This window comes from Camelus ferus, chromosome 5, assembly GCF_009834535.1.
Source record: "Camelus ferus isolate YT-003-E chromosome 5, BCGSAC_Cfer_1.0, whole genome shotgun sequence".
Taxonomy (NCBI): domain Eukaryota; kingdom Metazoa; phylum Chordata; class Mammalia; order Artiodactyla; family Camelidae; genus Camelus; species Camelus ferus.
Genome location: NC_045700.1, coordinates 73,882,948 through 73,910,168, shown reverse-complemented (window position 1 = coordinate 73,910,168; position 27,221 = coordinate 73,882,948). Strand labels below are relative to the sequence as shown.

At 39.1% G+C, this 27,221-nt stretch overlaps 1 protein-coding gene across 5 annotated transcripts in view; it reads right to left on the bottom strand.

Moving 5' to 3' along the window:
- Positions 1–2,485: 2,485 nt before the first annotated feature.
- The window catches only part of ANKRD44 (ankyrin repeat domain 44), a 284,102-nt gene continuing 259,366 nt past the window's right edge, over positions 2,486–27,221 (bottom strand). For 2 of the 5 annotated variants that reach the window (XM_032480127.1, XM_032480128.1), the window contains exons 19-28: positions 26,253–26,340; positions 24,921–25,038; positions 23,430–23,646; positions 19,881–19,968; positions 14,110–14,193; positions 12,944–13,089; positions 12,327–12,409; positions 10,291–10,373; positions 9,141–9,232; positions 2,486–6,775 (exon numbers count right to left, since the gene is read on the bottom strand). In XM_032480127.1, the coding sequence (XP_032336018.1) occupies positions 6,528–6,775; positions 9,141–9,232; positions 10,291–10,373; positions 12,327–12,409; positions 12,944–13,089; positions 14,110–14,193; positions 19,881–19,968; positions 23,430–23,646; positions 24,921–25,038; positions 26,253–26,340 (1,247 nt within the window). In that variant the 3' untranslated portion in view covers positions 2,486–6,527. Of the gene's footprint in view, positions 6,776–9,140; positions 9,233–10,286; positions 10,374–12,326; positions 12,410–12,943; positions 13,090–14,109; positions 14,194–19,880; positions 19,969–23,429; positions 23,647–24,920; positions 25,039–26,252; positions 26,341–27,221 lie in introns of those variants that run through there. The other 3 variants (XM_032480129.1, XM_032480130.1, XM_032480131.1) reach the window with 3 other exon arrangements.

The following is a 27,221-nucleotide window of genomic DNA, read 5'->3' as shown; positions in this document are numbered from 1 at the left end:
TGGAGAAATGAATCAGCAAAGAGGAGAGCAACTAGACGAACAGGTAGGTGGGGGCGCACTGGCATTGGGGGTGGGTAGTGGCACACGGGGCTGGGTGGGACATTTGGTGTCCCTGGTCCAGCAAACACTAGTACAATACATGCTAGTAGGAAGCCCTCCCACTGCCCAGTCTTTGTGCCAACCACAAATGCCCACACGTGTCCAATCACCCTCTGGAGAGCTTGAAAAGTAACGAATGGCACAGCCATTATCTCTGCTGCCTTATATTTTACAGCATATGAAACTTCACTATGAAATTTGCTAAAGAGACAATTCATATGGTACTTTCACCCACAATATTTTTATGTTGTGTTAATAGCCTTTTAGCTTAATGCCTCTGTGCCTTTCAAGCTAATTCTGGGACACATTAAGTGTGTTAAGTGAGGGATAGACATACAGCGATCTAAACCTACTGGATAGAATTAGAGAGAGAAATCCTTTACAAGCAGTTTGGGGACAAAGTGCCACGTCAATGTCCAACAATGTAATTACTGCAGTGGAGACCATTATCCCCTTTTTGCTTGCTTATGAGAGCACAAGGGATATTAGGGAATCCTTATGTATTTCTTAAAAGGGTGAATTTAGGAAGTCAAGAGAACACTTTCTTTAGCAACGACTGACAAAACATTATCCTAGTGTCAATGTACTCTCTTGAAGGACCCAATGGGTAAGCAGCTTCCAAAATGGCTCCCAGTGATTCCTGCCTCCTGGTCTTCACACCTTTTGGTGGGATGTGACCTTACATGTGGAATGGACTTAGTGACTTGCTTCTAATGAATAGACTATGGGAAAATTAATAAATGTCACTTCAGGGTTCAGTTATAATCCTGTGAGCTCTGTCTTGCTCTCTCTCTCTGGCTTTTCTCATCTTACTCACTATCACGAGGCATGCACCATACTGTGAGCTGTCGTATGGAAAGGCCCATTTAGCAAGGAACTGAGGGAAGCCAACAGCCATCCAGGGACTGACATCCTCAGTCCAACAATCCATGAAGAATCTTGCCAATAAGCATATGTATGAACTTAGAAACAGAGGTTCTAGCTAACACTGTGATTACGGCCTCCAAGGGACCCTGTGGTGGAAGACCCAACTAAACCAGGCCGGGGTCACCAACTCACAGACACTATTAGATGACAAACATTTGTTGTTTTAAGTCACAAACTTTTAAAGTAATTTGTTATGCAGCATTAGATAACTAACATACCCAGTCTGCTCCAAACTACAAGAAATACTCACCTGTGGTACAATTCATGCTTTAGTCTTCAAGACTGAAAGATACTCAGCTTTGTATACTTGAATAAGGAGTGAGGCAAGGCAGAGTGCAAACCCCCCTGAACATCTCTAGCAGAAAACAAAAACCAAAAAACACCTCTACAAAACACTGCATGGCAGGACAGCATAGAAGACAGAACATCTATCAGCACAAATGTGTGTTTAGATCACTAATCACACAGATTTGAGCAAATTACATAACTTCTCTGGGATCTGGTGTCTTCATGACAAAGATGGTAACGGGGCTGGGCTGGACTGTAAGAACTGCTAACATTCTAGGACACTGTGATTTGAGGAACTCAGGAAGCCCTCCATCCCCCAAAATCTTTCATCACCTGGAAACTCCATAGTTAGGAATCTGTTCCTGCTTCTAGGGACTGTCGCTTAAGTTACTACTCAAGGGGAGACATTTCAAATGGTGAGATAGATGGAGAAGAAATTCTGTGGATGTCTTTAGGGAAGTGCTGAGAAGCAGGTTCTTGTGTTGCCATGAAGCAGTTGATGAGTGGGGGTGGCAGCAACAGAGATAAGCATGGTTGATTTCACAGTTTTAAGGACCTCTTTTCTGATATATGTGATCCAAATAATTAATTACAGTTCCTCTCTTACTTTGGCTGTAGGGAAGCTTGGAGCAAACTCAAGTTCGGGGGGAGGGTACAGCTCAGTGATAAGTGTGTGTGTGTAACATGTACAAGGTCCTGGGTTCAAGCCCCAGTACCTCCATTTAAACCATCAAACAAACAAACAAACAAACAAACTTAATTATCTCTCCCTCCCTGAAAACAACAACAATAAATTTAGAAAAGAAAAAAAAGAAGAGATCTCAAGTTCAGTTATAATCACTGTGTTAAATCGTATGATTCCCATGTTTGTTTGTACTCTTTTTCCTCATCCTAATTTTGCTGCTTCTAGTTTATCACATGTCTTTTGTTGCAAGCCAGCTCAAATCCTTTATGGAAAAAGTTGGAGGCATCATAAACATAAAATACATGTTTAAAATTTTTTGCTCTAATTGTGATGATATAAGCAGAAATAGCAAATATGGAGATACACTTCTATCTTGATTATTTTCACATTTTAAGGTTAATTTTGCTTTGGTGGCGGACAAAGATTTAAGTTAGCAAAATAACTGGTAAAATGATCATAAATCAGAAAAATTAAAGACAACACAAGTTGCAACAATATTTGTACCGCTTTTATTTGTAAAAATAACCATCTGAATGCATTTCCATAGTATATTACAGTTAAGTACTTCATTACATTATTGGCATTCAGTAGTTGAAAAAGTATTAAACTGTGCTTGAGAAGATTCAGACTGGTTCAAAGTCATTCACTGAACTAAAAGTCATTTCCTCATTTTTACAGTCATGACATTTACCAGAGTCATTCAACTCCAATTTACATAAGAAAACATTACAGACAACATCCCACTGAAATCATCAAACAATATTTTATGCCGTTACAAATATGTTATGCAAAATATAACACTGGCACTAGATTTGTATCATCGCGCTCTGCAAAGATATATTGCACATGCTGAAGCATAAAATATATAGACAAAACTACCAAACAAAAGATATTTGCATTGAGTTTTTAGATCACTGCATAAGAAACGCGTAGAATTACATTTTATACGCACACTCAGATTGTCACTATCTTAAAACACTTTTCTCCGGTAACACTGACCTATGGTTTACAGTTTTTGTAAGAAGAAAGCATTTCAGCACTGCAAATTCAAACATAATTCCCATAGAAAACGTCGGGCATCTTCATTTTCATTTCAAAGCAGGTTAAAGGGGAAAGAGGAAAAAAGACACTTTACACACTCAAAGAAAGGCTGAAATGAAAACTCACTGGTATTATATTGCTCTGATAACACTCAAATGAAAATAATACAAAACATTCCACAGAACGTTTTCAGAATATACAAATATAAAAAGGCACTCTAACTTCATATTACAAGACCAAAAAAAAAAAAAAAGGGATGAGTTCTTCAACCAACACAACAGATAAGCAAACCTAGTTGCTCAACAGTACAAAGAATTACTAGTGCAGCAAATCCATTTGATGTTCTTGTTCTAATTTAATAATAAAATAATAAATCAAGCAGCTGTTTACTGCCTAAAGTACCAAAACATACTATGGTGCCCTTTTAGTAGTGATAAATAGAAATCCCCTGAGCTATTTACTGTAGAATCATAGCAGATTTTAGGCAATTTGGAGATAGTAATGTATTTACCAAGGATAGGCAGACACGGCGAACAGGTAAGTGCAATGAAACATGATCCCTGTGGCTGTGATTAAAACAGTCTAAAAATAACACATTTAGGTAAAAGCAAGAAACGACCAAGGCTCGATTAGAAGCACAATGTTTTCTGTTTTTGTTTTTCTTAGAAAGCTATGTGGCAAATCTAGATAGATTTCTAAGAGATGTATGTGAAAAACACAGAACTCATAGTTTTTAAAGTCATTTCTTAAAGGAAAAAATTGGGTCTCGGAAAAGAGAGAGTGGGGGAGAGAGACTGATTCAGTGAACAATTCTTCATTGAATGATTTCATTTTGTTCCTTTGTCCTCCTTTCTATCGGGGAAAGGGTGGGGAGAAGCCAGACGCAGCTCCATGGAGATAATGTCGCAGGGCTGTCACTGCTCTGCTGCTGTGTTTCTTGTTCTCTGCACTACGCTACAGGGAAAAAAAAGGTGAACGCTGCTTCGCCGCTAAAGCGGGCGTCGCCTTTCCTGCTTTAAATGCCAACTGAGCAAGATTTCCATTCACTTCTAGAAAAAGACACCGCAGTATATCACACTTCTTCAGTGATGGAGCGCCCTTATTTTCAGTGTTTTGGTAAAGATAAGGTCATTATTTCTCATTAGCAATTTATCTACTTTTCAAAAATTCATCTTCTCGAAACAAACAAAAAGGACAGAGGAAGGAGGGGAACCCAACATCAAGAATTAAACAAACAGTGTTAGTGGTGTCAAAAATTTACCAATTCTTCTAAGTCCTTTGAACAAGTTCTGATTTGTGAAGAACCCAAGAGTTTTTACTTAAATCTGGTATATTAAAGAGTAAGGTTAACATCTTTTACAGTTGGATTAAAAGTATAATATAGTTTCTGTATTTGATCCAGATATGATAGAACACTGTTTTAAAAATATCTCACATACATTATAAAATAGAAACTTCCAGGGTGAAAATGGAATTGATTATAAAATGCTGGAGAGCAATGCCCTAATGCAACACATTTCTTCCCTGTCTCTTCCTCAAGCGGAAAATAGCACTTGAGCTGGTGATGTTTATTTCTCTTCTTGGTACACGTGCCCACACACTGACACAGTTTCCCATTAGGTTACTGGGACCATGTGAGATTTTCAGCATATTCAGAATAATTTCTGTATCTCTCTTTGGGCCACCCTTGTGTATATGACCCACTACACACTTCAGTTTTTACCTTGTAGAAGAGCATAAGGACTGCAGTGTCTTCTAAGCTCTGAGCTGGCTACATGCTGGGGCTGAGCCATGGCTGCTGTACCCCTTTCCAGCCAACGTGGAAGAACCTGAGGGTCGGCTGGAAATCTTAGCGGTGGAAATGCTGGGCTCGGTCCCAGGGCCACTGGCCAACCCAGGGAGACGCCTGTGTGTTTTCCTGCTTTTTCGTTATTCCAAGTAAGACATATAGCAATTAAAATAGTGAACAAACAATAGATGTTTCCTCAGCATTTGTTTCATTTCAAATAAATATAAACACATTCACATCAAAAGTATATGAACATTTTCTCTGGTTTGGCCCAAAAAAACAAAAAGCCGTGGTCAATACATTATCAGTTACAAAATGTTAAGCCATCAACTAGAAATCTGTGTCGTAAGAAATATAAAACACAATAAAGACGGTGATGCAAAAAAATTACTTTTTAACTTCATAGAAAAGCTATTTCAGTTCTCACTTCCATTTTGAAGGAAAACAATTTAAATCTTCCATTTTAGACTGAAGCATTTTGGTCCTCATGTATAGCTGGTTGATGAATTACAGACATATATATGTACACATATGTGTGCTTGTGTGTGTGCATAATTTAAAGAGTCTCATTCTTCTTTTTGTACAGCTATTCCAGGTGCAGGACGGGGTCCATTTGACCTAGAAACTTTGGCAGAGGGAGCAGACACAGGATTCACTATGTTGATTTCAGCATCAAGCAACTGTCAATTGACTTTAATTTCCACATCACCTATTTCTACCTCATGCTTTCACTTTCTCTGTTCCCTTTTGGAGTCACACTTCCACTCACTGGGCATGACCTTGACCGAAAAGCTCATTTAATCTTTTGTTCATACTACTAATGAACAATGCTGATGGTTCTGATGTTTTTATAAAGTTAGTATTTTAATTTACGGATGTATTAATAAAGGGTAGTCTCATATTAAAATTGCATATGTCTCCAAGTTTGGGTGCAATACAATTTTCACCTGCAATGTTATTAGATAGATTTGATTTCAATCACTCAGGTGCAAATGAGTCACAGGCTTGTTATGGGGAGCACTGGGTGCCATATTTGTGTTAAGTGAAAAAAAAGCAAGTTAAATTTTCAATGAATTTTCCCCTTCATCTGGCAACTTTAGCAAAAATCCTCAAAAAGAAGTTCTGGATATTTAAGTGCTTACTTTACAGAGGATATGAATCATTGGACTCCCTTAAAAAGATTATTAAAGGCATTACTTCTGAAGATGAACACCTTTACCTTTGGCTTCTAGTGAGGAAGTAAACATCAAAGTGAGAAGAGGTTTGAGGCATTTCCTATCCACCCCTTTCCTCCCCTCCTGGGGGACATGAACGTCACATTGATATACTTCTGAGAACTCACTGCCGAGTGAGTGCATGAAAAAAATTTCTTTGTAGAGAACAGCTCCCTCTCCGTTGCATTATCCCCAAAGAAAAAGAATTAAATGCATTTTTTATTTCTTACTTAAAATGAGAGGTAGACTTTCACAGAAGTATCTTAGATCTAAGGAAAACATGAAACAAATAAAACTCGAGGCCCAGCGGTGTGAGTGCTTTGCCCTACAGCCTAGCTGTCTTCCCTGGGTTTGATAGATTCCTTCTCTACTGGCTTCTGGAAGCTCGGGCCCATAATAATACTTGAACACATCAATCTGGAATTCAAGCTTCTTTCCCCTCCTCCAACATGGGTGATCAAGGAAAGGCTTCTACAGTCCAAAGTCAAAACGTTTCTGAATCAGAATCATTTTCATTGTACCCATCCTCCGAGCCTACGTTGTTACTGCATAGGCTAACCATGCTACCCAGGTTGGAGAGGGTCGTCCTGCTCAAACTGTCTTTCTTAAAACAAACGAAGTTGACAGCCGTCATTGTACTGGAAGGAGAAAAAGTCATCATGGTAGCCAGAATGAGGGCCAGGCAGTCAGCCACGTCTTTGTTAGGAGCGCAAGCCAGGGCCGGGGTATGACCTGGGCGTAAATGCAGACAAGGCAGTGGTTAGTCCGGGCAATCCAGAGGCGGCGTGAGCATTCCACAGTACATCTCAAACGACCTCACACTCGGAGATGCATGTTGAGTTAGAAACCATGCCAGGCAAGAGGAGTTACTTCCCACAAGTCATGCTTGGGGTGAGGCTGGAGGGGACCAGGAAGGGGAGACACTTGATGGAGGGTTTTGGGTTTTTTTTTTTCCCAGCTTACATGACAACAACAAGCACTATATTATCCAAAGTTAAGCAGAATTCCGTCTTCATCTAGTGAACAGAAACACGAGGGGGTGGGGGTGGGACACATTTCCACAAAAAACAGCCACAGGACAACCAGAGGGGTGTTTCCACTTGAGGGCACCCGCACACACCATGCACCTCGGGCTGGGGCCAGAGCACTCTCATTCTGAGAACAATGACTTTTCCACTGTAGCTAATTGTGTGTCAGGTTGGAAAGGATGTCGAGAATCAGATGTCTGTAAAAGTCAGTAACATCGTTTCGTCACTTTACACACACTTTAGATAGAGCACACACCAGGTAGCTGGTTCTAGAGAAATGGAATCATTTGGGTAGATCAGACACAGGAAAGTATTGGTTGTTGGTGATGAAATGTACTGTCATTTAAAAGAAACTTAAACAGAATAAAAAAAAAGCAACACCACCAGCCAAAGTCCCAAATCCTAAATGTAACATATGTGGGGAAATTGCAGTGTGCCCTAGAGTTGTGTCATTCTCTACTGGACTTGATGGGTCCCAGTCCAGAAGAGAAAATGATCTCAATGCACGAAGCAGGTGCCACAGGGAGGCAGATACAGTCTTTGACTCAAGCCACCCTTATTCAACCTTTATTCTACTGGCAGGAAAGGGCTAGCCTGTCCTCTCTGCAGGCCACAGTTCCTCCTCACCACTCATTTATTCAGAGGCACTGGCTCAATAAAACTTAGTTTTTTGTTGTTTTGTTTATCGGCACTTGACTTGATTTCTACACTTTCTTCCCTACTCCTGAACAGATTATTCCTCTCTCTAATATGAAAATAAACAAGGATGGACAGATATGTTAACATTCCATTCCACAAAGGTCCATGATAAGTAAAGGAACCATAACTGCAGTGCTGTAGAAAATTGCCCCAAACGTTCCCAGGCCTTTGCGGTGCAGCTAAGCTGACACAGGCTGCAATTCTACTGGCCCAGGGCTCTTATTCCAACAAAGGTTTCTATGGGCTGGACAAACCTCAGGTACAGCAGGCTGAGATACCGGAGAAAGGCAAAGCTAATTACTCTGGTCTCTGGTCATTTTGGAGAAAAACTGTGGGCCTCTGCACACCCACCCTAAGGTATAAAAATAGTGGTGATAAGAAGGTGACGGAAGGTGAGGTGGGAAGACCAAGGAGATGGAGTAAAAGAGAACTTTCTGCACCTCCTACATGAGTCAGGTTGGGGACAGAGCGGGGTACATGCTAGGATGAATGGGGCTGCAAAACCAAAACTAATAGGAGTTAGCTAAGGATGTCATATAGCTGCTTACTTCTGAGAAATAGGGATGAGCTGCTAATTCCAATACCTGTAATAAGCAGTTAATTGAGTTATGTTAATACATTTTATAATACCTTAATTAAATGCCACAATTAATGCCACATTCAAAAAAATTCTTAATTCCTCAATATCCAGAAGTTCCTCTTTTGCTCCCCAAGGTTAAAAAGCATGGGAGTTTAATACAATTTTACTATTCATTCATTAGCTTTCAAAGTTTCTTAGGAAGCAGAGTAGAAAGTTTCTGTTAAGAGTTAGTTCATTTAGAAAAGGACTGTGATATATAGATCAGGAGGAGCTTTCAAGGCTAGACGTTAATTTAAAATTTTTACTCATGTTCCCCAAATATCCATATTGGAAATATGAGTTCTGTTCTTTAAAATATAATGATAATAACAGTTTTGATCTCAGAATGAACTGAAATAAAAGAATTTATTTTAATTTGAGCCCATGAGCATGCACGAATGACATGTGTGCTCTCTAACTCTTCAGCATCTGCAGTTGGAAGGTCCGGATGCCAAGGTGGAAGTTGTTCAGTGCGTCTAAAACATTTTAACCACCACGCTGAAGAGTTGGAGACCAGCTGCTGACATTACATGCAAATGGAAGGCACTGGGGTGGGGGGCTGCAGGTAGACTATGTGTTTTACAAAGACAGACAGGACAAATCACCCTTGTTTGATTGCTCACACACAGGGAACTTCCAAGGGGGAGAGAGTTCTTACTGCCTTTTTAACTAGCTCCTGTCTCTCTCATTTTCCTCTGGCTTCACAGCATGTGGATGGTACCTGCAGTCACTGATTACTTTTTCCACTTACCATTTTCATCTACAGCAAGCACACAAGCCCCTTTGGCCAGCAGCTCCTCGACCACCACCTTTAAGCCATTGCGCGCGGCAACGTGGAGGGGCCTGAAGAAAGAACACTGAGTGTCAACTGTGATACGTATTTGTGTGAGAATGTGCCATTTTGGGTAGTCTGCGTGGCTAAAAGGAAGAAAGTACTTACAATGTATAAATAGTCCATGAATATTTTTACCTTTTTAAAAAAAGATATTTGTTCACCAGACCTCTTCCAGGTGTTAATGATCTAACTCTTCTTCCCCGTTGGCCCAGATTTCTCTACAGATATTACAAATTCTCTGTACTTCAAACCACCTCAGTGACAGTTCATAGGAAGTCAGAGGGAGAACTCAAGCTCTGTGTTTTCTAGAAGGTTCCTTACCCGTTGCTTTCTGCTCCAGCATCTGAATCACTGTTTTGCACAGTTCACCAATATGGCTGGTATTAATATCACCCCTATATATAATCTTAAACCTCCAGTTTTTACTAACTGCACTAAATGGTATTTTACTGAATTTAGAATACCTTAAAGAATAATGTTAAGCCCAGTATACTCTGCTATATGCTGCTTAAGAAAAAAAAAACAAAAAACAAATATCCTTTGCCCTTAAAACAAATGCATAGGTAATTTCCTAAAATGGAAAATGAAGCAGCTTTTAGGTCTTTCACTCTAAGGATTACACTGAATTATATTAAAATATAATTAAGACAAATAGCTTAGAAATGCTTCAAATGTATTCTGGGAACCTGATTTATAAAACTCATTTTCTACTAAGAATACATAATGCTAACACATTTATACAAATAGTTTCCCCAAACATGGCAGCTCATAAGATTTTCTAATAGTCCACTAAATTCATAATATTACCATAGAAATATCAGGACAGAAAAACACAGACCTCACAAAACTCCATGAAGGCATACCGAAAGATAGGTCCTAACTAAAAATGTCTGCCTTTCTCAACGTTGCAGATACAGGACCGTAAACTTTAGGAAAAAGAAACCAGGTCTGTGTCTCTCACCACCGTGTTTCCCGGCTCTAGCCTGGCAAACAGCAAATTCTTATTATTTCTTGAATAAACAACTAGGAATCTGGGACTTGGTCAAACTTCAGTAGTCACACTTACGTCTGCAGTGCATTGTTTTTTGCATTAATAAGGCTCTCATCTTGTATCTTGTCAAGTATTAACAAGGCACATTTTTCATGACCCTAATGAAGGAAAAAAAAAAAGATAAGAAACATGAGACAGAGACACAGACACACTTTATTACGCTTTAAATTTAAAATGAATGTCCTGCCTAACAACATTTTATAAGGCTATTTTCGGAGTAATTTTTTTTTCTAAAAGCAAATAGTTAAAGAGTCCTAGATCTTCAAGGATTCTCAATAAGGCCTATTAGGACTTGATTCATATAAAACTGATCTAAAATGTTATTATTTCTACGATAACTTTTAGAATTAATGTCCAGAGAGCTGAAGTAGACACCAGTTCAGTTAGGTCAGCTGATAAACAGAAAGTAGAGTTAGGACTGTCCTTTAAATCCTTCAACTTTGCTTTTTAAACACAAGTCAAGTGCCGTCTCCTTCCTCAAGCCTTCAAACACCACCTCAGTGCCCCCATCTATCCTTGGAATTCCCATTGTACCTACTGTCCGTATCATTCATTGACACTCGCTGCCTTCTACTGTGAAGAGAATCTTTCAGCAAAGGTCATTCTTTTCTTCCTCATCCAGGGGAATGTATTTCTGTATCTAATGATGGTTGATAGTATTTTAAAAAATCAACCAATAAGTCAGAGACCCGTTCACGCTTTCAGGCTGGTGCCACGTTAAGCGGTCACGCTCCCTAAACCCCTGATACCCAATATGTGGCCCACACTCTGGCAGCGTCAGCATCACCTGGGAGGTAGAAATGCTGACCCTCAGACTCCACTCCAGACTTACTAAGTCAGAATCTGCATTTGAACCAGATCCTCAGGGGATTTGTTTACACAATAAAGCTTGTTAAGCGCTGCACTTATAGTCACGAGAAAAACTGTACATTGAAATGAACTTCATACACCTGAGTACTTTCTGTGGTTTCTATGGGCTTCTCAGAGCACGAAGTAAGAAGATGCAAAACCAATGAATGGAATAGCTCAGACTTCTGGTGCCACTGAGTACAGATAACACCGTTAATACTGGAACTATAAGGAAACAAACCACCATCACTGGTGGCAACTGGTATCGTATTAGGACGCTTTACAAGGGAGACACCTACATATAATTTTAGAAGTATCCATGGAGTTTTAATTCTGACGCACTGCTGATGGAGTGTAAATGGCTGTGACCTTATTACAGGGCAATTTGGCCTTAAAAATGTTCTTAGCCTTAGACTCAGTAATTTCACATTTAGGAATTTATTTAGATGATTATATCTACAATTGGCATTATTTATAGTAGCACATATCTGAAAACAAGTAAATGTCTAACAATAGGGTTTGGGGTAAATAAAGGACGGCACAGCCCTAAGGCAGAAAACCACACACCTTCCACAATACTGCAAGATGTGATGTCCAAAAGAAAGATACTTACAATATATGGTTCAGTAGCAAAAGCAGGTTCTCAACTATCTTTTACAGAAGCAGGAACCTTGAGCTATATGTGAACACAATGCTATTTAAAAAAAAAAATACCCCAAACCAACACATTCTTTATACTGAAAAGAAGTGGGAGAGAACAGAAATGCACACGAACACATTTATTTGTTTCATAGGAGAGTATGGAGAGTTCCTTGGCTGTGTTATTACAATGTCTTCAAGTGGAATAAAATGAAAACATGTGGGACTGCGTGTATTTTAGAAGCCCTGTAACTAAGGTCCTAACCTGTGTTTAATGCCAAAATGGGGTACCACCACCATGAAGACAGATACAGTGGTCGCATCAACACAGACTGGCAAGAATGCAAGTGGCTGATGCCACAAAAGACATACCTCATCAACCCCCGCACGGGTCAGCCCTTTGCTTACCCCCTTCCATCCCACTGAGAGTGATAACATCCCAGGAAATCGTACGTGTTAATTAAGAGCCATGATACACACTTACAAGGTAGATAGATTTAAGTATTATTATTATTATCATTATTATTATACTAAGCAACAGTGTTTCAAATTTAACTACATACTTTACTACTAGCCAAATGTAAGGGTGTGTTCAAGTCCTTATCCTTTACAGTCAGGTCAGCCTGGGCACTGTTCACCAAAATATCTGCAGAAAAAGTCAAAGGAAAGTTACTTAGTCTACATGCTAATTACATGCCTTTTGAAGAAGTTACTACCAAAACAATAACACACTTAAATTTCTACAGCTATACTCTGGTTTCTCTTTAGACCATGTGATATGAATCTTTCACATTTTAAATTTGTACAGCTCACATTATCATATTTAATATTTTTTAAGAAAAAAGGAGCCACTTATTCCCATTGTTGTTCTATCCAAATCCAAGGTCTACAGGCATTAATTTCAATTGTCTTTACAGTTTTGTTATTTCCAGGTAAAGTGATTCTGTTGTTCTGTTTGGAGGCTACATGATGAGAGATTTCACTGCAGAAGGTTGGTTCACTTTGACAAGGTCTACCAGTAATTAAGTAGCAGGGGACTGAAGATGATTAGCAAGTAGATCGGGTGGCTTAAATAAAATGTTGGTCTTTCATCATATGTATACACCAAGAGGCTGGCCAGTTTTACGTCCCTTTGGTTCGGGATAGGCATAAACTCAGGGTCCACAAGTCCAGCACATACCCACAGCGCCGGCCTGCCCGTTCTCAGCAGCCATCATCAGTGCTGTTTTCCCTGCATTGTCTGCTGCATTCACTTGAGCATTGTGTCTCAGCAGAAGCTGCAAGCACTCCACGTGATCAGCAAATGCAGCTGCATGAAGTGGTGTCCTAATGATACAAAACAAGCATGATTTTAACTTCCTGTAAACGTAACACACTCTTTTTCTATAAATGCCTGAGAAACATATGCATGGTGTCATCTTAGGGATTCGAGACTTAGTTTACAGAGATAGTGATCAGGTTCCCTCAAAGGCCATGCAGGGTGGACACTGAAGTGTCAGCTATGTGAATGGCACCCCCTAGATTTGGGGGGGTGGGGTGTAGGTAGTGACGCTGACAATAAAATTAGCATCTTCACTGACCCTTTAATCTTGAGTTCCAATGATTTCTCTCTCATCTTTGTGAAAGATACTTTTAAAATTAAGTAAGCCTTAAATTTGTAGATAATTGGCTATTTTAAAACGCCTACATTATCTAGTATGAATAGTTGATTTCTTTGGGAGGACAATCTGACATTATTTATCAAAATTTGACACTACGATGTTTTAATCAAGAAATTCTACTTCTAGGACTTCATCTCCCAGATACACTTGCTCATATGAACAGACACATGTATTAGACCGTTCACTGTACAGCTCTCTAAAATACCACAATACTGAAACAACCTAACTATTCTTCAAAGGAGGGCAGGCTAGTTAAATTATAATGTATCCAGTTAATGGAATAATATCAAGCTTTAAAAAGAATATGATGAATCTATACGTTCTGATATGGAAAGATCTCTGGGATATACTGAAAGTGGAGCATTTCTATAGAACATTCTTACTTGCATGATAGGAACATAAGCATATATATTTTATATATTTTTATAGGTATGTATAGAAAATATTTGGGAGAATATAAAAATTGGGGAAAAACAGTTTAATATGGCTTTCTCAGTGGGGGCTCCTGGGCTAAGAGGGTAATTTCTTTTAATTATATACCCTTTATTGTACTTAATTTTTTTAAACTGTGCTTATATATTACTTTCTCAATTACACAAAACATAGATATCTGGCTACTCTACAATCACAAAGCAGAGGCTAAGATTCATCAGGACAAGAGGCATGCCATCTTAGGATCACTTACCTGCCTTTGTCATCTCTACAATCAACAATACTGGAATCTATGGCCCCAAGTAGCAGTGATGCACAATTCTCATGATCATTTATTCTAAAATGAAAATATATTTCAAATTTTAAAATCTTGCTGTCTAAAAAATTATATATCCCCTCCTTACCCCATCTTCCTAAGCACTGTATAACAATCAGATACATTAAAACAATCTGATGCAAATATCTGGTCTGTGTTTAATTTATGATTAGAGAAGACAATTTAGGGCATACAAATAAACTTTATCTAACACCTCATGAAGTGGGCAGTCTCCACTCTCAAGAGTTCTGAGGGCCACTTGCTTTATGGAGTGTTAAGTAAACTTTGCATCACCTAAGTTGTCTTCTTTAATCATTTCAACACTTTTGGCAATGAGGATGACTACAAACCACTGGCAGAATAAGACACACGGCAAGGCACCTTCTGAACCCTTTGAGTTCATTGTTCCTCTCATCATTACCAAGGATCCATCTGTAAATCACTCTTGGATTTCAGCTCTGTTCCCTCGTGTGCAGCTCCCCAATTCAAACAAACTTTACCCAAACATTTTTAAAGAAAGGGGTTTCATTAAAGTTCCCAGAAAGTTCTGGGATCCTGGCAACATTCTGGGACAGTTATTTTAGGAATCCAGAGCAGGTGGCAGCAGCCAAAGGACTAACATGGACCTTGAGGTAAGTCCACAGCAGAAACCACTGGGGGACTTGGGGCAATAAATTAAGACAAGAGATTCAGACCGTTTTGACCAGTGGCATATCAAAGTCTAAGTGGGCATAAGTCGGACCATTAAAAGCCATTAGGGCACCTGCCACTATAAAGAAATCTTCTTGTGAAAAGAGCGAGAGATTTATTGTTAATGAGAATCTCAGAAACCAAAGCTACAAAATTGGCAGGCATGGATTGAGCACCTAAAAGCTGTTAGAGTGCTTGCACCTACATCTAAGACTCCTGTGTTAGGATAAGTTGGTCATGGAGTGGTTTAGATTGACACTAGGTCACCCAACAACCTCAAGAAAATTTCCGTGCCACGAGGTGCACTGTAAAACACCACAAAACCCCCAGCCCAGAAGCACATCTCCTAAGGAACAATTTGGCTCCAAGAAGCTCAGGCTTAGCTAAAGAGATAGGACCCTCAAGTTTCAAACAATTGAGCTTTCTACCTTCTGGCACAGCTGTTTATTTTATATGTGGTCCTGGATGCTAGAGATATTTACTAAAATAGCAAAATCTTACTAAGACAATCCAGAATTATAATGGCCATTACGGGGAATGTTCTAATTAGACAAGATCATTCATTCAAGAAGTGTACCTGAAAGCAAGCGTTCCCAAATCACCAGAGTGGGATACCTATTTTAATTGGTATGCACAGCCCCCCAAAGGCTTCAAGTTTCCATAAAAAGCCTAATTGAAAGATTCATTGCAAAAGGCTAATAAAAAATTAAAGATACAGAGGTACCTAAAACAAAAGACTGTAAGAGGGCTGTGACCCCTACTCCCCTCTGTCCTCCTTCACCTGAGTACTCATGGGCTGTAATCCTCTACCTGAACTGCCTTTCCATTCTGAAGAGGCCTCAAGACCATAAGCAAAAGTCTTCTCAAAGACTGCAACAGCTCCAAGGCCAAAACCGAAAACCTAAAACAATACCCGGGCCTCCCGTGTTGCACAGTCATTAAAACACTGGCCCAGAAATTGGCGTCTCATTTACAATAAAGAGGGACACTGGAAAAAAGATGGTCCCAGGTTTTATTCAAATTCTTGGTTTAATTAAAACAGGCATGTCATCAGAGTTACCAGCATTAAAAGAAAAGGCAGACATACAACTTTTATTCGACCTAGGTTTACTAAAAGTCAGATTAGCTCATGTTATCTCCGTTACAGAATTTGTCACCAAGAAAAACAACTTAAGATGATGGTTAGCTGTTTAATGTCTCATAAAATTTTCATGAGTAATCTAAACATAGTTGTTAAGAACAGCAAATTAAATAGACATAAGTAAGATAAAAGTTTATAAATGAACTTTTCAACAAGTATGCTTTATGGTATGTCTACTTTCATAAAATAGTTTCCCAAAATGTTTTTGGTAACTTGAAACTGTAAAGCTACACTGAGATAATAGATAAATGATAGATATTCATTGACTATCTAGATCATTTCCAAATAAGATAAAATACTGAAACTTAATTACTCAACATAACTTTATTCACTTTTGGCTTCCTTTCACAGAGGAACTAAAAATCTTTAGCTCTATTAGTAAACATGTTTTGTGTCATGCTGAAAATTTACTATGAGGAAAAATATACTTCTAAAAACTATGAAATGTATTTATAAATTTGTCAAACCACAGAGTGCTAGTGTAACACAGCCCACAATTGCTTATTTCTTAGTTTTAAGATTTAGAACGAAGGATTCTAAGGGCTAATAATTTCAATCAATTAAAACTACCTAGAAATAATAAGGTTGAAAGAAAACAACTGTTTATGAAAAGTAGGCAAGAAAAGTAGTTCGCTTTTTTTTGGATAAGGAAATGTATGAAGGACTTATTGTTTGTTCATTTTATTTTGTTTTGGTAAGGAAAAAGAAAAAGCAATTTTGTCCTAAAGTAAAATGACTGGTTATTCTAGAATGAGAAAGAGGGGGAAAAACAGGACAAAATCTGAATGGATGTAAGAAAGCTGTAGAAGATTTGTGGAATAGGCATCTTGGAAGAGGAATTTTACGTGTGGTCAAGCTGGCTAAGATTGGAATGGATTTATTTAAATTTTTAAAAAATGAGTTTTAATATCAAAATACAGTAGTGCAAAATTAGAATTTAGTTTTCTCTCTCTGTCTTAAGATTATTCATCTGCTCTTAATAAGAAATTGTAAACAAAGGTTTTTCTTTACCTTTTAAGTAATCTGTCTGGAAAGCAAAGATTTGGTGTTTCACCAAAAATAATTTACTGGGCTTCACACTGTCTTCATCAGGTTTTTGCTTACTTAAGAAAAACCAGTCTTCTCAATACTAAAAGAACTAAGGGCTTTTTCTTGTTTGTTTCTTTGTTTTTGTTTTATAATGACTATGTAATGTTCTGTATTTGCCTTTGCAGTCTTTGTCATTTCGGTTAAATGGATAACTAAGCATTGTTTCACAGTGACCTATGATTCTATCTGATCAAATGTTTTAAAATCTTTTGATATTTTGACAAACTTCCCCAAAATCAAATTCTAAATAAAGTCCTGAACTTTATTCAACTTTGCGATTTTTCCACTGGGCCCCTGGAACATCTCAAAAGATTTGTTCTTTTTCCTCATAAAAAGAGGAATGTTGAACTAATTAGGCTTATTTGACATGTTAAATTACATAGGAAGCATTGCCAAATAAGAAGTGATGTTTAACCTTTTTAGGTTATGTTTATATAAGTGTTGTAGCAATTGTATAAGATTCCTAAAAAATCTGCGATGCCCTGGTATAACGTTATCAGTCATAATTCCAGTTATCCAGTTATCCCAGTTAAATGTTGTACGTGACAGGAATAACCAAATTTTCCTGTCAATTCCATTATAACGAACTCTTATCAGATCTTTAATCATAGGCATTTTAAAGTCTTTTGTGATTTGTAGACAGTTATTGTTTACTCAGATGCTTTTGCAAAAGTGAGATTCATGGAAAGGACCCTATTGAATACTTGGGAACACCGACATCGCTACTAAATTACTGTTGAATCTTGAGTGCGTATTTCACCACTAGAGACGGCTCCACCTAATGTCTAGTCCTGTGCAAATGCCAGAGACCTCAAAATCAAAATGACCAGAAGTAGCTGACATTAAAGTAGACTGCTTACTCCAAAGATGTTGGATCAAGAACATTTCTTTCCATTTCTCTTTCCCTCTCTGGCCATCCTTTTCCTAATTGTTACACCATGGAGGTCTTTATGACTTTTTTGTCCACCTTTTGCCTTTCCCTTGCCTGGAAAGATGTCATTGTTCACATATGTCAGGCCATTGCAAAGGGGGGTAATCTAATCTCTAACCTGTGGAATTTGCTGCGATGCTGATGACCTGTAGTTGTGCCCGTCACAAACTTTCCCCTGATTGCTAATGCCTCAGTTTCTCTGGAACACACTCACTGAATGAATAATTCTGAGGAAATGGAGACAGAGTTACAAAAAATACATATACAGACCAACTGGCTTAAAGAAGTATGTTCACCTTTGGGATCATATCTTGACTTATTTGATTCTAGCTGGTTTGGTTCATGGGGACCCTAGTTCAGGACTGCTTTGAAAACCTTAGGAATATGTTTACTATTATTAATAATAATCATCTCCCTGCCTATTGCATTCTCTCAAGGGCTTTAGGTGAGCATACATAGCTATCAGCCAGCCAACAAATGGTCTTCCTCCAACTGGAATGATGAATCTGGACATTGTTCCCTGTGAAATATATACCGGAACCCAAAAAGGCAATGGTAATTGAGAATAACTTACAACACTATCTTTGCTCAAATCTCTTTCCTCAGTAGGCCAGGTGCCACTGATCCTGGGAAACCATGTCAGCAAAACAAAACTTAACTTGTAGTTTTCATGTTCTTGTAAATGTTCCATCTGCCTAGAGGTCAGATCATCCGGGTAACCAATCCAAGTTACATGGGTGATTACCTTTTCCTATGATACTTCACCTAAAGCCAGATGTGTAACCCCAGCCAATCAGATATTTTCATTCCTGCTCTTCCTTGTTCCCAATTCTTTATCCTGTAAAAGCTTCCTGCCTCCTGTCCCACTTTGCAGCTCTCTGAACTCTTGAGAGTGGAGAATGCCTGCCTTATGAAGTGTAAAATAAAGTTTGCATCACTTCAGTTGCCTTCTTTAATAACTTGAACAGTTCTAATGGCACACACTCTGTTACCCCTAGCATTTCTTCAGCCCCTCTACTTCCAGGAAGGAGTTCACTGCATACCACTTACATCATGTTAGGTGTTTTGGGGATACCAAAGTGAAAAAGACATGTTTCTTCAGATTTAAAATCACTCCTACTCATAATCTCTTATTGCTTATTTACTGACCCACTTTATACCTCCAATATCTTTCAAATCAAATGACCCAGCTTCATGTGAAGCCCAGAGACAATGTAAAGACAAAGCACTCCCAAGTCTTGGGCCCCTAGGCTGTTCATCGTTGCCCAGGTGAACATGGACCTCCCAGGGAAACACAGGCCCCAGGTGACCTGTTCCTCCAAGGTGGCCATGGAAGTCTGTCTTAAAGTCACTGGATTCTCTGAATAATAGTTCACATTATGAGACTGGAGCAAAAATTACATTTATCAAAAAAGAATTTACAACACTATGAAGAACGGAGAGTTACCATGTATGAAAAGTCTTCCTGGCATAGAAGGTCTTTCTAAAGTCCACAGGCATTACAGGCATATTGTCGTTAACCCTAGTTTATTCTCAGAACTCGGCAGACAGATGTGCGGTGTGTCTGAAGAGCTCTTCACATGGGGTGTAACCTGTTTTTCAGTCCACCCTTTACACAGTTTCCTAAGGTGGTCTGTGAGCCACCTTGGAACCATCGGACTCCACTAAAAGCTCCTGGATAATCATTAACATTAGAGACTGCACTTTGTTATCAAACCTATTTGCCTTTGGCAGCAAAATGGAGTATATTGGTCTTATCTGTAATCTAAAAGCTTTTTCCTTTCTCCAAAGACAATTTCTTTAAGTGTAGTTAAAAGAATTAAAGCAACACCAGTAACTTCCAGCATTTCTACTTACATTGCACAGTGCAGGGGAGTGAAGGGATTACCAACAAATTTTCGAAAACATTTTTGCTCCAAAAGTACTTCTATACAGTTTTCATTACCTGCAAGGAATTGGAAGAGTTTAGGGAGTTTCCAAGAAAGCAACTTTGTTCAATACAATCTATTTTTCTGATTAAGTATTGAATTCTGGCCTATGAACTATTCTGATTTGGCTGAATTGTTCATTCTCCATGGAATAAAATTCACAAAATGCCAAAATGTTCTTAACTATGCTCACATGTGTTCTGAAACATAATGAATAAATAAAACAGTGAAAGCCATATGGTCTGGTGGAGAGAAAGAGAGAAGAGACCTCATTTGTAAGCAGAATAGATTCTATGTTACACTCAGCTCTTGGCAGATAGATGCCTGACACAGGTATGGATCAGTTTGCCCATATTTACAACAGAAAATTTCCCTGTCGCCCACGTGAGTAGTTCACTTACAATTATACACCCGGTGGAAGGGAAGATGTGAGTGATAGAAAATAGCATTTGAGATAAAATGTGTGAAAGGGCTTTGACTGTAAAACACTACACAGGGCTTAAAATACACCAAAATAGTATGCACTCAATAAGTACCTTTAAAATAAATAGATGAATAGATTATTTTCAACAAAATGACAGGCAGTTTTCAAATCAATTGAATTTAAGTGAAGTAAGGCCCCAGCTCTGTCAGCTTATTTGTTATGTGATCTGTGAGCGTCAGCTTCCTACATATAAAAAATCAGAGTAGGAACAACTGCCCTAGTGATGTCACAGGAGGATGAGAACTTCACTTGACAAAGGACCTAAATGAAGTTTGTGAAGTGATGTACAATTAAGGCAAGAAGGTAAAGCTGTTCCGCTTTGGAATACAGTCTTGGAACCTCTTCTTGGCTGACTTCAGTGCTAAATTAGAGGTCTCATTTTTTGGGGGGGTGTGGTGGAGAGGTAATTAGGTTTGTTTTTTTTTTTTTTTGTAATGGAGGTTCTGGGGATTGAAACCAGGACCTCGTGCATGCTAAGCATGCACTCTATCAATGAGCTATACCCTCCCCCTAGAATTTTCTTATGATCTACCTAACAATGATGTAGATTGGACAACTTTAAGTATTAAAATAAAATCAAACCTTTCTTGTGCCTATAAAGAGAAAAAGTGAAATTGCTTTTAGGAGGATTGAGAAGCATATAAGTAATGAATATAAAAACTCCCTAACTTCACGTAAATTATACTGTTTAGCTTTCCAACTATATCCAACTGTCACTCAAATAGTCCCAGACAGTTCAACCCCTCTGTTAGTACAAATTTCCACAAAGGACCTAGCTTAGGGAAGCACCTACATGAACCATTTCTTGGAGACTACATGAATCCCAATCTAAAGGTCTATGTAGGCAGGACTGCGGATCCTTGAATGACTTTCAGTACTCAAAGGCTCAGTGAAGGGGATTCTTGGAGGAGGGGAGCTTGAACCTTGGACCTGGAAGATTGCACTGAAAGGCTGAATTGTTTAGGAGAGGACTGCTCCCCTCCCCTGCTTGTAACCAGAGAGGCCAAAGAACAGAGAGATCTGCCATCCTCACCCCCACCCAGCTCTAGGGGAGAAATTGTGGTCTGTGGCAGGTTTGTTACCTGCCATTATAACACTCATACTGCATCCTCCCCTTTCTGTAGGTTTTCCAGTGTCAGACAGATCTCACAGCTTAACTCAGATGAGGGTTAGGGAGTCCTTACCCATTAGTATGTAAATTAAATTAAAAAAATTACAACCTTCCAATGGCAGAGAGGGAACAAAACCAAGTTGAACAAGCAGAAAATCTGACTCTTATTGAGATCAGAACTAATGAAAAAGGAGGAATATAGTAAAAACATAATGAAAGTTCTTGAACTGAAATAGAGGACAATAAAACCTCTGTGGACCTAATAATCATAGTTTCTGAGTGAAAATTTTAATAGAAGAAAATGAAAAAAATAAAACAACAGAAGCAGAGTAAGAAATATATCAGAAAATATCCATGTAAGCTTAGGGGTGGGAGACCTTCTTAAGCAAGACTGGAAACCTCTGTATCATTAAAGAAAAATCTGACAGATTCAACTATATGAAAGTTCAAAACTCTGCATGGAAAAAGACATTACCAACAAAGAGCAAAGACAAATGGTAGACTGAGAGCAAACATTTGCAACACACATAACACACAGAGGATTCATGTCTCTGAGACAACGTGCTCTTACAAACGTAGAAGAAAAGATAACCGAATAGGGGGAAAATGAGCAAGAGATGGAAAAGGTAATTTCCAGAAGAGGAAATGCAAATACATAAGTCAATATGCTATTAGACAGGGAAACACAAATGAGAACAATTAAATACCCTTTTTTTGCCCTTCAAGTTGACAACAATTAAAAAGATCATATCATCTTGGGCTGGTAAAAGTTTGGGAAAAATAGTAAGTTCTATATTCATGTTTAATGGAGTAACAAATTATGATATACTAAAGTGTTATGGTATAATTCATTTAAGTTAAAAAAGATACATGCCCTCTTATCAATTATTTCACTTCTGGAAATTTATCTGACAGAATTTAAGGTACCATAATATGAACACACACACACTGCAGCACTGTTTGTAATAGGAAAAAATCTGAAAACAATCTGAATGTTCACCAACTGGGATCTGGTTGAATAAATAAAATCTGGTATACACACTCATACTCACACATTTATATCTATTTATCCATCTATCTACTATAAAATATACAACTACTAAAAAAATCAATGTATATTGACATATATTGACTTGTACCAATATCTGCAATAGAATGTAAAATACACACAAACAAAAAAGTTATAGAATGATATTTGTTATATGATTCTAGTTCTAAAAAATAGATGCACATACATCTGTATTTATTTATATTCTTGAGGGAAAATTATGAAAGATACACACCACATTACATGAGAAAGTGAGTTTAGAAATGGAGACTTAATTTTACTTCAGATGCTTCAGTATTTTTGAAATGTAACAATTAGCATGCATTTTCTTTTCTACTCAAATAAATGAAACACAAATTTTTAAATCTCCTAAATACCAAGTGTAACTAAATAAATGGGGAATATGAGACATAAAAAGGAAATGCTGAAAAGTAAACCATGCATCTACCAGTAGTCAATTGTGACAGATTATTACATCATTTTATGTTTGTTTGTTTTTAGCTATATTATTTTAATTCCTTGTAGGATCCCTGGTTATCTCATAAAGATAAGAAACCCTGATTAGGACTGGTTATTTCAGTTCACCAGAAGTTCTGAATAGGAGTAATATGTAACTGATTAACAAAAAGAGGAAAATTGAATTTTTACTCCACTAAGGCATCATGGTAGCCATGGAGGGGAAAATATTAAAAAAAAAAAAAAAAAAAGGTATCTTGGATACAGAAAGATTGGAAACCATGGTTTATAGCTTGACACTATGCTCTCACCTCCTTTGAGATCACAGTGGTATTGCGGTAGGATGTCTACTGGAATCAGCGGAATGACAAGAACTCACCATTGTAACAAGCCCAGTGCAGTGGCGTGTAGCCTTGGTTATCTTTGAAAGAACAGTCTTCTTCGGAAAGCGCCATCTGGAGCAGCTCGCTCAGCCACGTGGCATGGCCACGAGCAGCCGCATAGTGCAAAGGTGTCCTCCCTCTGGAATCTTTACAGAGAATCGACACTTCTTGTTCCAGCAGCATTTGCACACACTCCTCGTGTCCCGTCATAATCTGATATGTCGCAATCAAAAACACAAGACAAACCTCAGAAGGGCAGAAGACTCAGGAAGCAAAAGGGGTGGCTGAGAGAGGCTGGGCTCAGAGTAAGTGGATGTCCGCCTGGGTCTTCAGGAAACAGACTCTATTTCTACTTCAGGGAAGAGAGGCAGGACAACCCAAGAAAGATTCATAACAGAAAGGTCTGTGTGAGCACCAGCACTTCAGAAGCATTTCTTGACTCTCCAGCATAACCATGAAAGGTATCATGATACAGTAGAAACCATCAGCTTTAGAATCAGGAAGATGTGAGATGAATTCTGGCTCCCCCTTATAAAACCTGGACAAGTCAATGTGCCTCTTTCTGCCTCACTTTATCCATCTGTAAATGGGAAGACTAATAATGAGTTCAAAGGTTCCCAGCCTGCTGCATGGCTCGCAGGAAGTACGCAAGAAATCAGATCCATGATTATGACATTAACCACTGAGAGCTGCTCCTCTTTTCATTGGTCATGGTGGTCAGCACCATCTTTAAGGAGCAATTCACTGATTTCTGCTTTTGTTTCATTTAGATTATCTGATATACTAAAAAAAAAAACCAGTTTAACAGATGTGTATGAAGAATTATCCACATATTTCACCAGGAGACATATTTCAGGTGCGGAACGGGCCTACATTTGTCATAAAGAACGATTAAAAACAGCATGGCTACTCAAAACTAGGTAATCATTGGGATAAATTATGACACCTGCACACAATGGAGGATTAAAAATGATAGGACAGAAAAATATTTAGTGATATGGAAAAAGGTAACTGATATACCATGAGAAAAAAAGGCAGGTTCCAAATAGCATCTTCAGTATTCTCTCTTTTTAAAATTTAAAATGAATCTACTTATAGAAAAAAAGATTGGTGATATATACACCAAAAAGGTTATCTCCAGGAGGGGGGATGACAAGTGATTGTGATTTTCTCAGTTGTCCTTAAAAAAATATTTTGTAAGTTTCCTATGATGTGTATGTAATCAGAAAGCAGAACCAATTCTACCAACAGTAGGTGTTCATGTATCTATTATCACAACGAAACATGACATCTCAAGAGCAGGACCTAAGAGTACCTGCCATTATTTTTACCTTCGCAAAAGATTTTGTAATTTCTTTTTGGCTGATTGAGGTTAATTGGTTATCTTAGGAAACAATCTTCTTACTAAAAATTCCTATGGGGAAGAAAAAGAAGAAACAAGCTCACTACAGAATTGCTCGACTAAAGCTGAGGGAGAATATACACACCCCTCTGTGTAAAGCTGTGCAGCCCATGATGTCAACAGCATCTACATTTGCTTCCTTTTCAAGTAACAATGAAACGGCATCAATGTGTCCATATGCTACTGCAAGCATCAGCGGGGTTCTAGGGAAAGAGAGAAATTAGCCTTTAAAAAAAAGATTAAAAAAATACTTATCACTTCCAGTGGGAGGATCTCCCTCTCTGTGTTTCTGTCTCTTTGGTCTCTCTCTCTCAGTCTCTCTGTCTCTCTGTCTTCTTGACAATTGCTTAATATTTTCTGAGTCCCCAGTTTGCTATCTGCTACTTGGAACAGGCGATCTGCCTCTAGTCTCTAACGGCCAAGTGGAAGGATGTCAGTGGAATGATCAATACGAGTTGGGTAGAGGAAGGTTCCTCCTCAAATGTTCATTTGAATCCCATCACTAAAAAAGTATTTTATTTATTTTCTGTTTGTTTGAGGGGGGCGGTAGTTAAGTTTATTTATTTACTTACGAATTTTAATAGAGGTACTAGGGATTGAATCCAGAACCTCATGCATTCCTAGCATGTGCTCTACCATTAAGCTACACCCTCCCCTATAAATTCTATCATTTTAAAAACCATGTAGCATTTACCAAATATCAATTGAGTGGAGAGTGTGTGTATGTAGGTGGCAGGCGACCCTCTTGCTTCTATCAGAACAGCTCTGCTCCCATAGTTTTCTATGTGGGACTTTCGTTCAGCATTTCATTGGAATAAAGCTTCACTGCCTTAAAGAAAAGCTGGATGAGTGCAGAGGAAGGAACCGAGTGCTGGGACCCAGGAGGTGAGCTCTGGTTCTGGCTCTGACACGGGCTCCTAGATCTGGGGCGAATAACTAGTGCTTCATTGCTCTGCATTTCCTATTCCTACGAGAAGACTGAGTGGGAGAACGGGCTAACAGGTGGAAACAGTTGGGAAAAACAAATTCAGGAAGAATAAAAATGTGAAAGATTTACAGGATGGTGATAACTTCTTGCAGTCTGGCCTATTTCATTATTAATTTTAAAAATGAGACTGCAGCAGCTTCAGAAGCAGGAACAAAGAAGGACTATTTTTAAAAGGCCAGAGCCCATGGCTACAGACATCAAAAGTTGGCTCTTCTCATCAGGATACACACACACACACACACACGTTTTTCTTGGATATATACTCTAGCACAAAGCCACCTCATTGTTCTAGGACCTTCATTCATGAATTTCACCCCAATATACATACTCCCAACCTAGACTTCAGCAGCCAGCCCTCCGAGCTGTCTAACAAACTAACCAGTTACCTGCTGTGGTTGAAATGCCAACCCCAAGCGTGAGAACACTTACTGTCCTTTGGCATCTTTCACGTCAACCGCTTCCGGGTTGTCTGCAATTTCTAGTAAGAGCCGCAAACACAGTGTGTGACCATTAATTACTGAAAAAGAAAATGATGGACATTCCTTTAACAAACCACACATATCCCTCCCAAGTGAAATGTATTTGGACTTCAAGTGGGTTCCAGTTTTGCTGACAGACACCCCCAGGCTTCCAGGCTGTGCTACCTGCTGGGCACAGCACACCCCATGCCTGTGTTACCAACCCGGCTTCCCCTTTCTTCCCATCAGGGCACATTGGTCCTCACCTGACATTGTTTCTGGTTGCTGTATAGAGGCTTTTTTCCTTAAACAGGACATCCTTTCTTATCTCTTTGTATGGGACTGATCATCTCTCCCCACTTTCCAGTTATCCTTTCTGTTCCTCTGAGAGTCTCCCAATTCTAAATAATCATCCTGTGTCCAGCCTGCCTCCAGCCCTTTTGAACAAGGAGGGAGGGGAAGGGGAGCAGGAATAGGATGGGAGGAGGAGGGAGGGGAGGGGGTGAAGGAGGGGAGGGGCAGAAGGGAAGAGGAGGGGAGGGCAGAGCAGAGGAGGGGAGGGCGGGAGCCAGGAACAGATCTTGCCTCTTTTCCCCGTCATTTCACATTCTGAGGTAGACATTGGAGCAGTAGTTCTGATTGACTAGTGGTGGCTTAAAGCAAAACCTCAAGCCAGCAAGGCGTACGTGAGCCATCAGCTCCACTGCTGACTGCCTGGTACTCTCAGGAGACTCACAGGTGGGCCCCCTGTGGCTGGATGACTCCTCTGTCTGAGTTCCTCAAATCAGAGTCCTCGCTGCTCTGCCTCCAGCTCTCTAGTGGCCTCCCACCCTCCATTGCCTCTGCTTCTTCCCTGCCAAGCTCTGACTAGGGCGCCCTCCTCTCCCAGCTTCCAGGGTGGGGGCTGGGAGGGCAGGAAGTGCAGCCCCAACATTGGGTT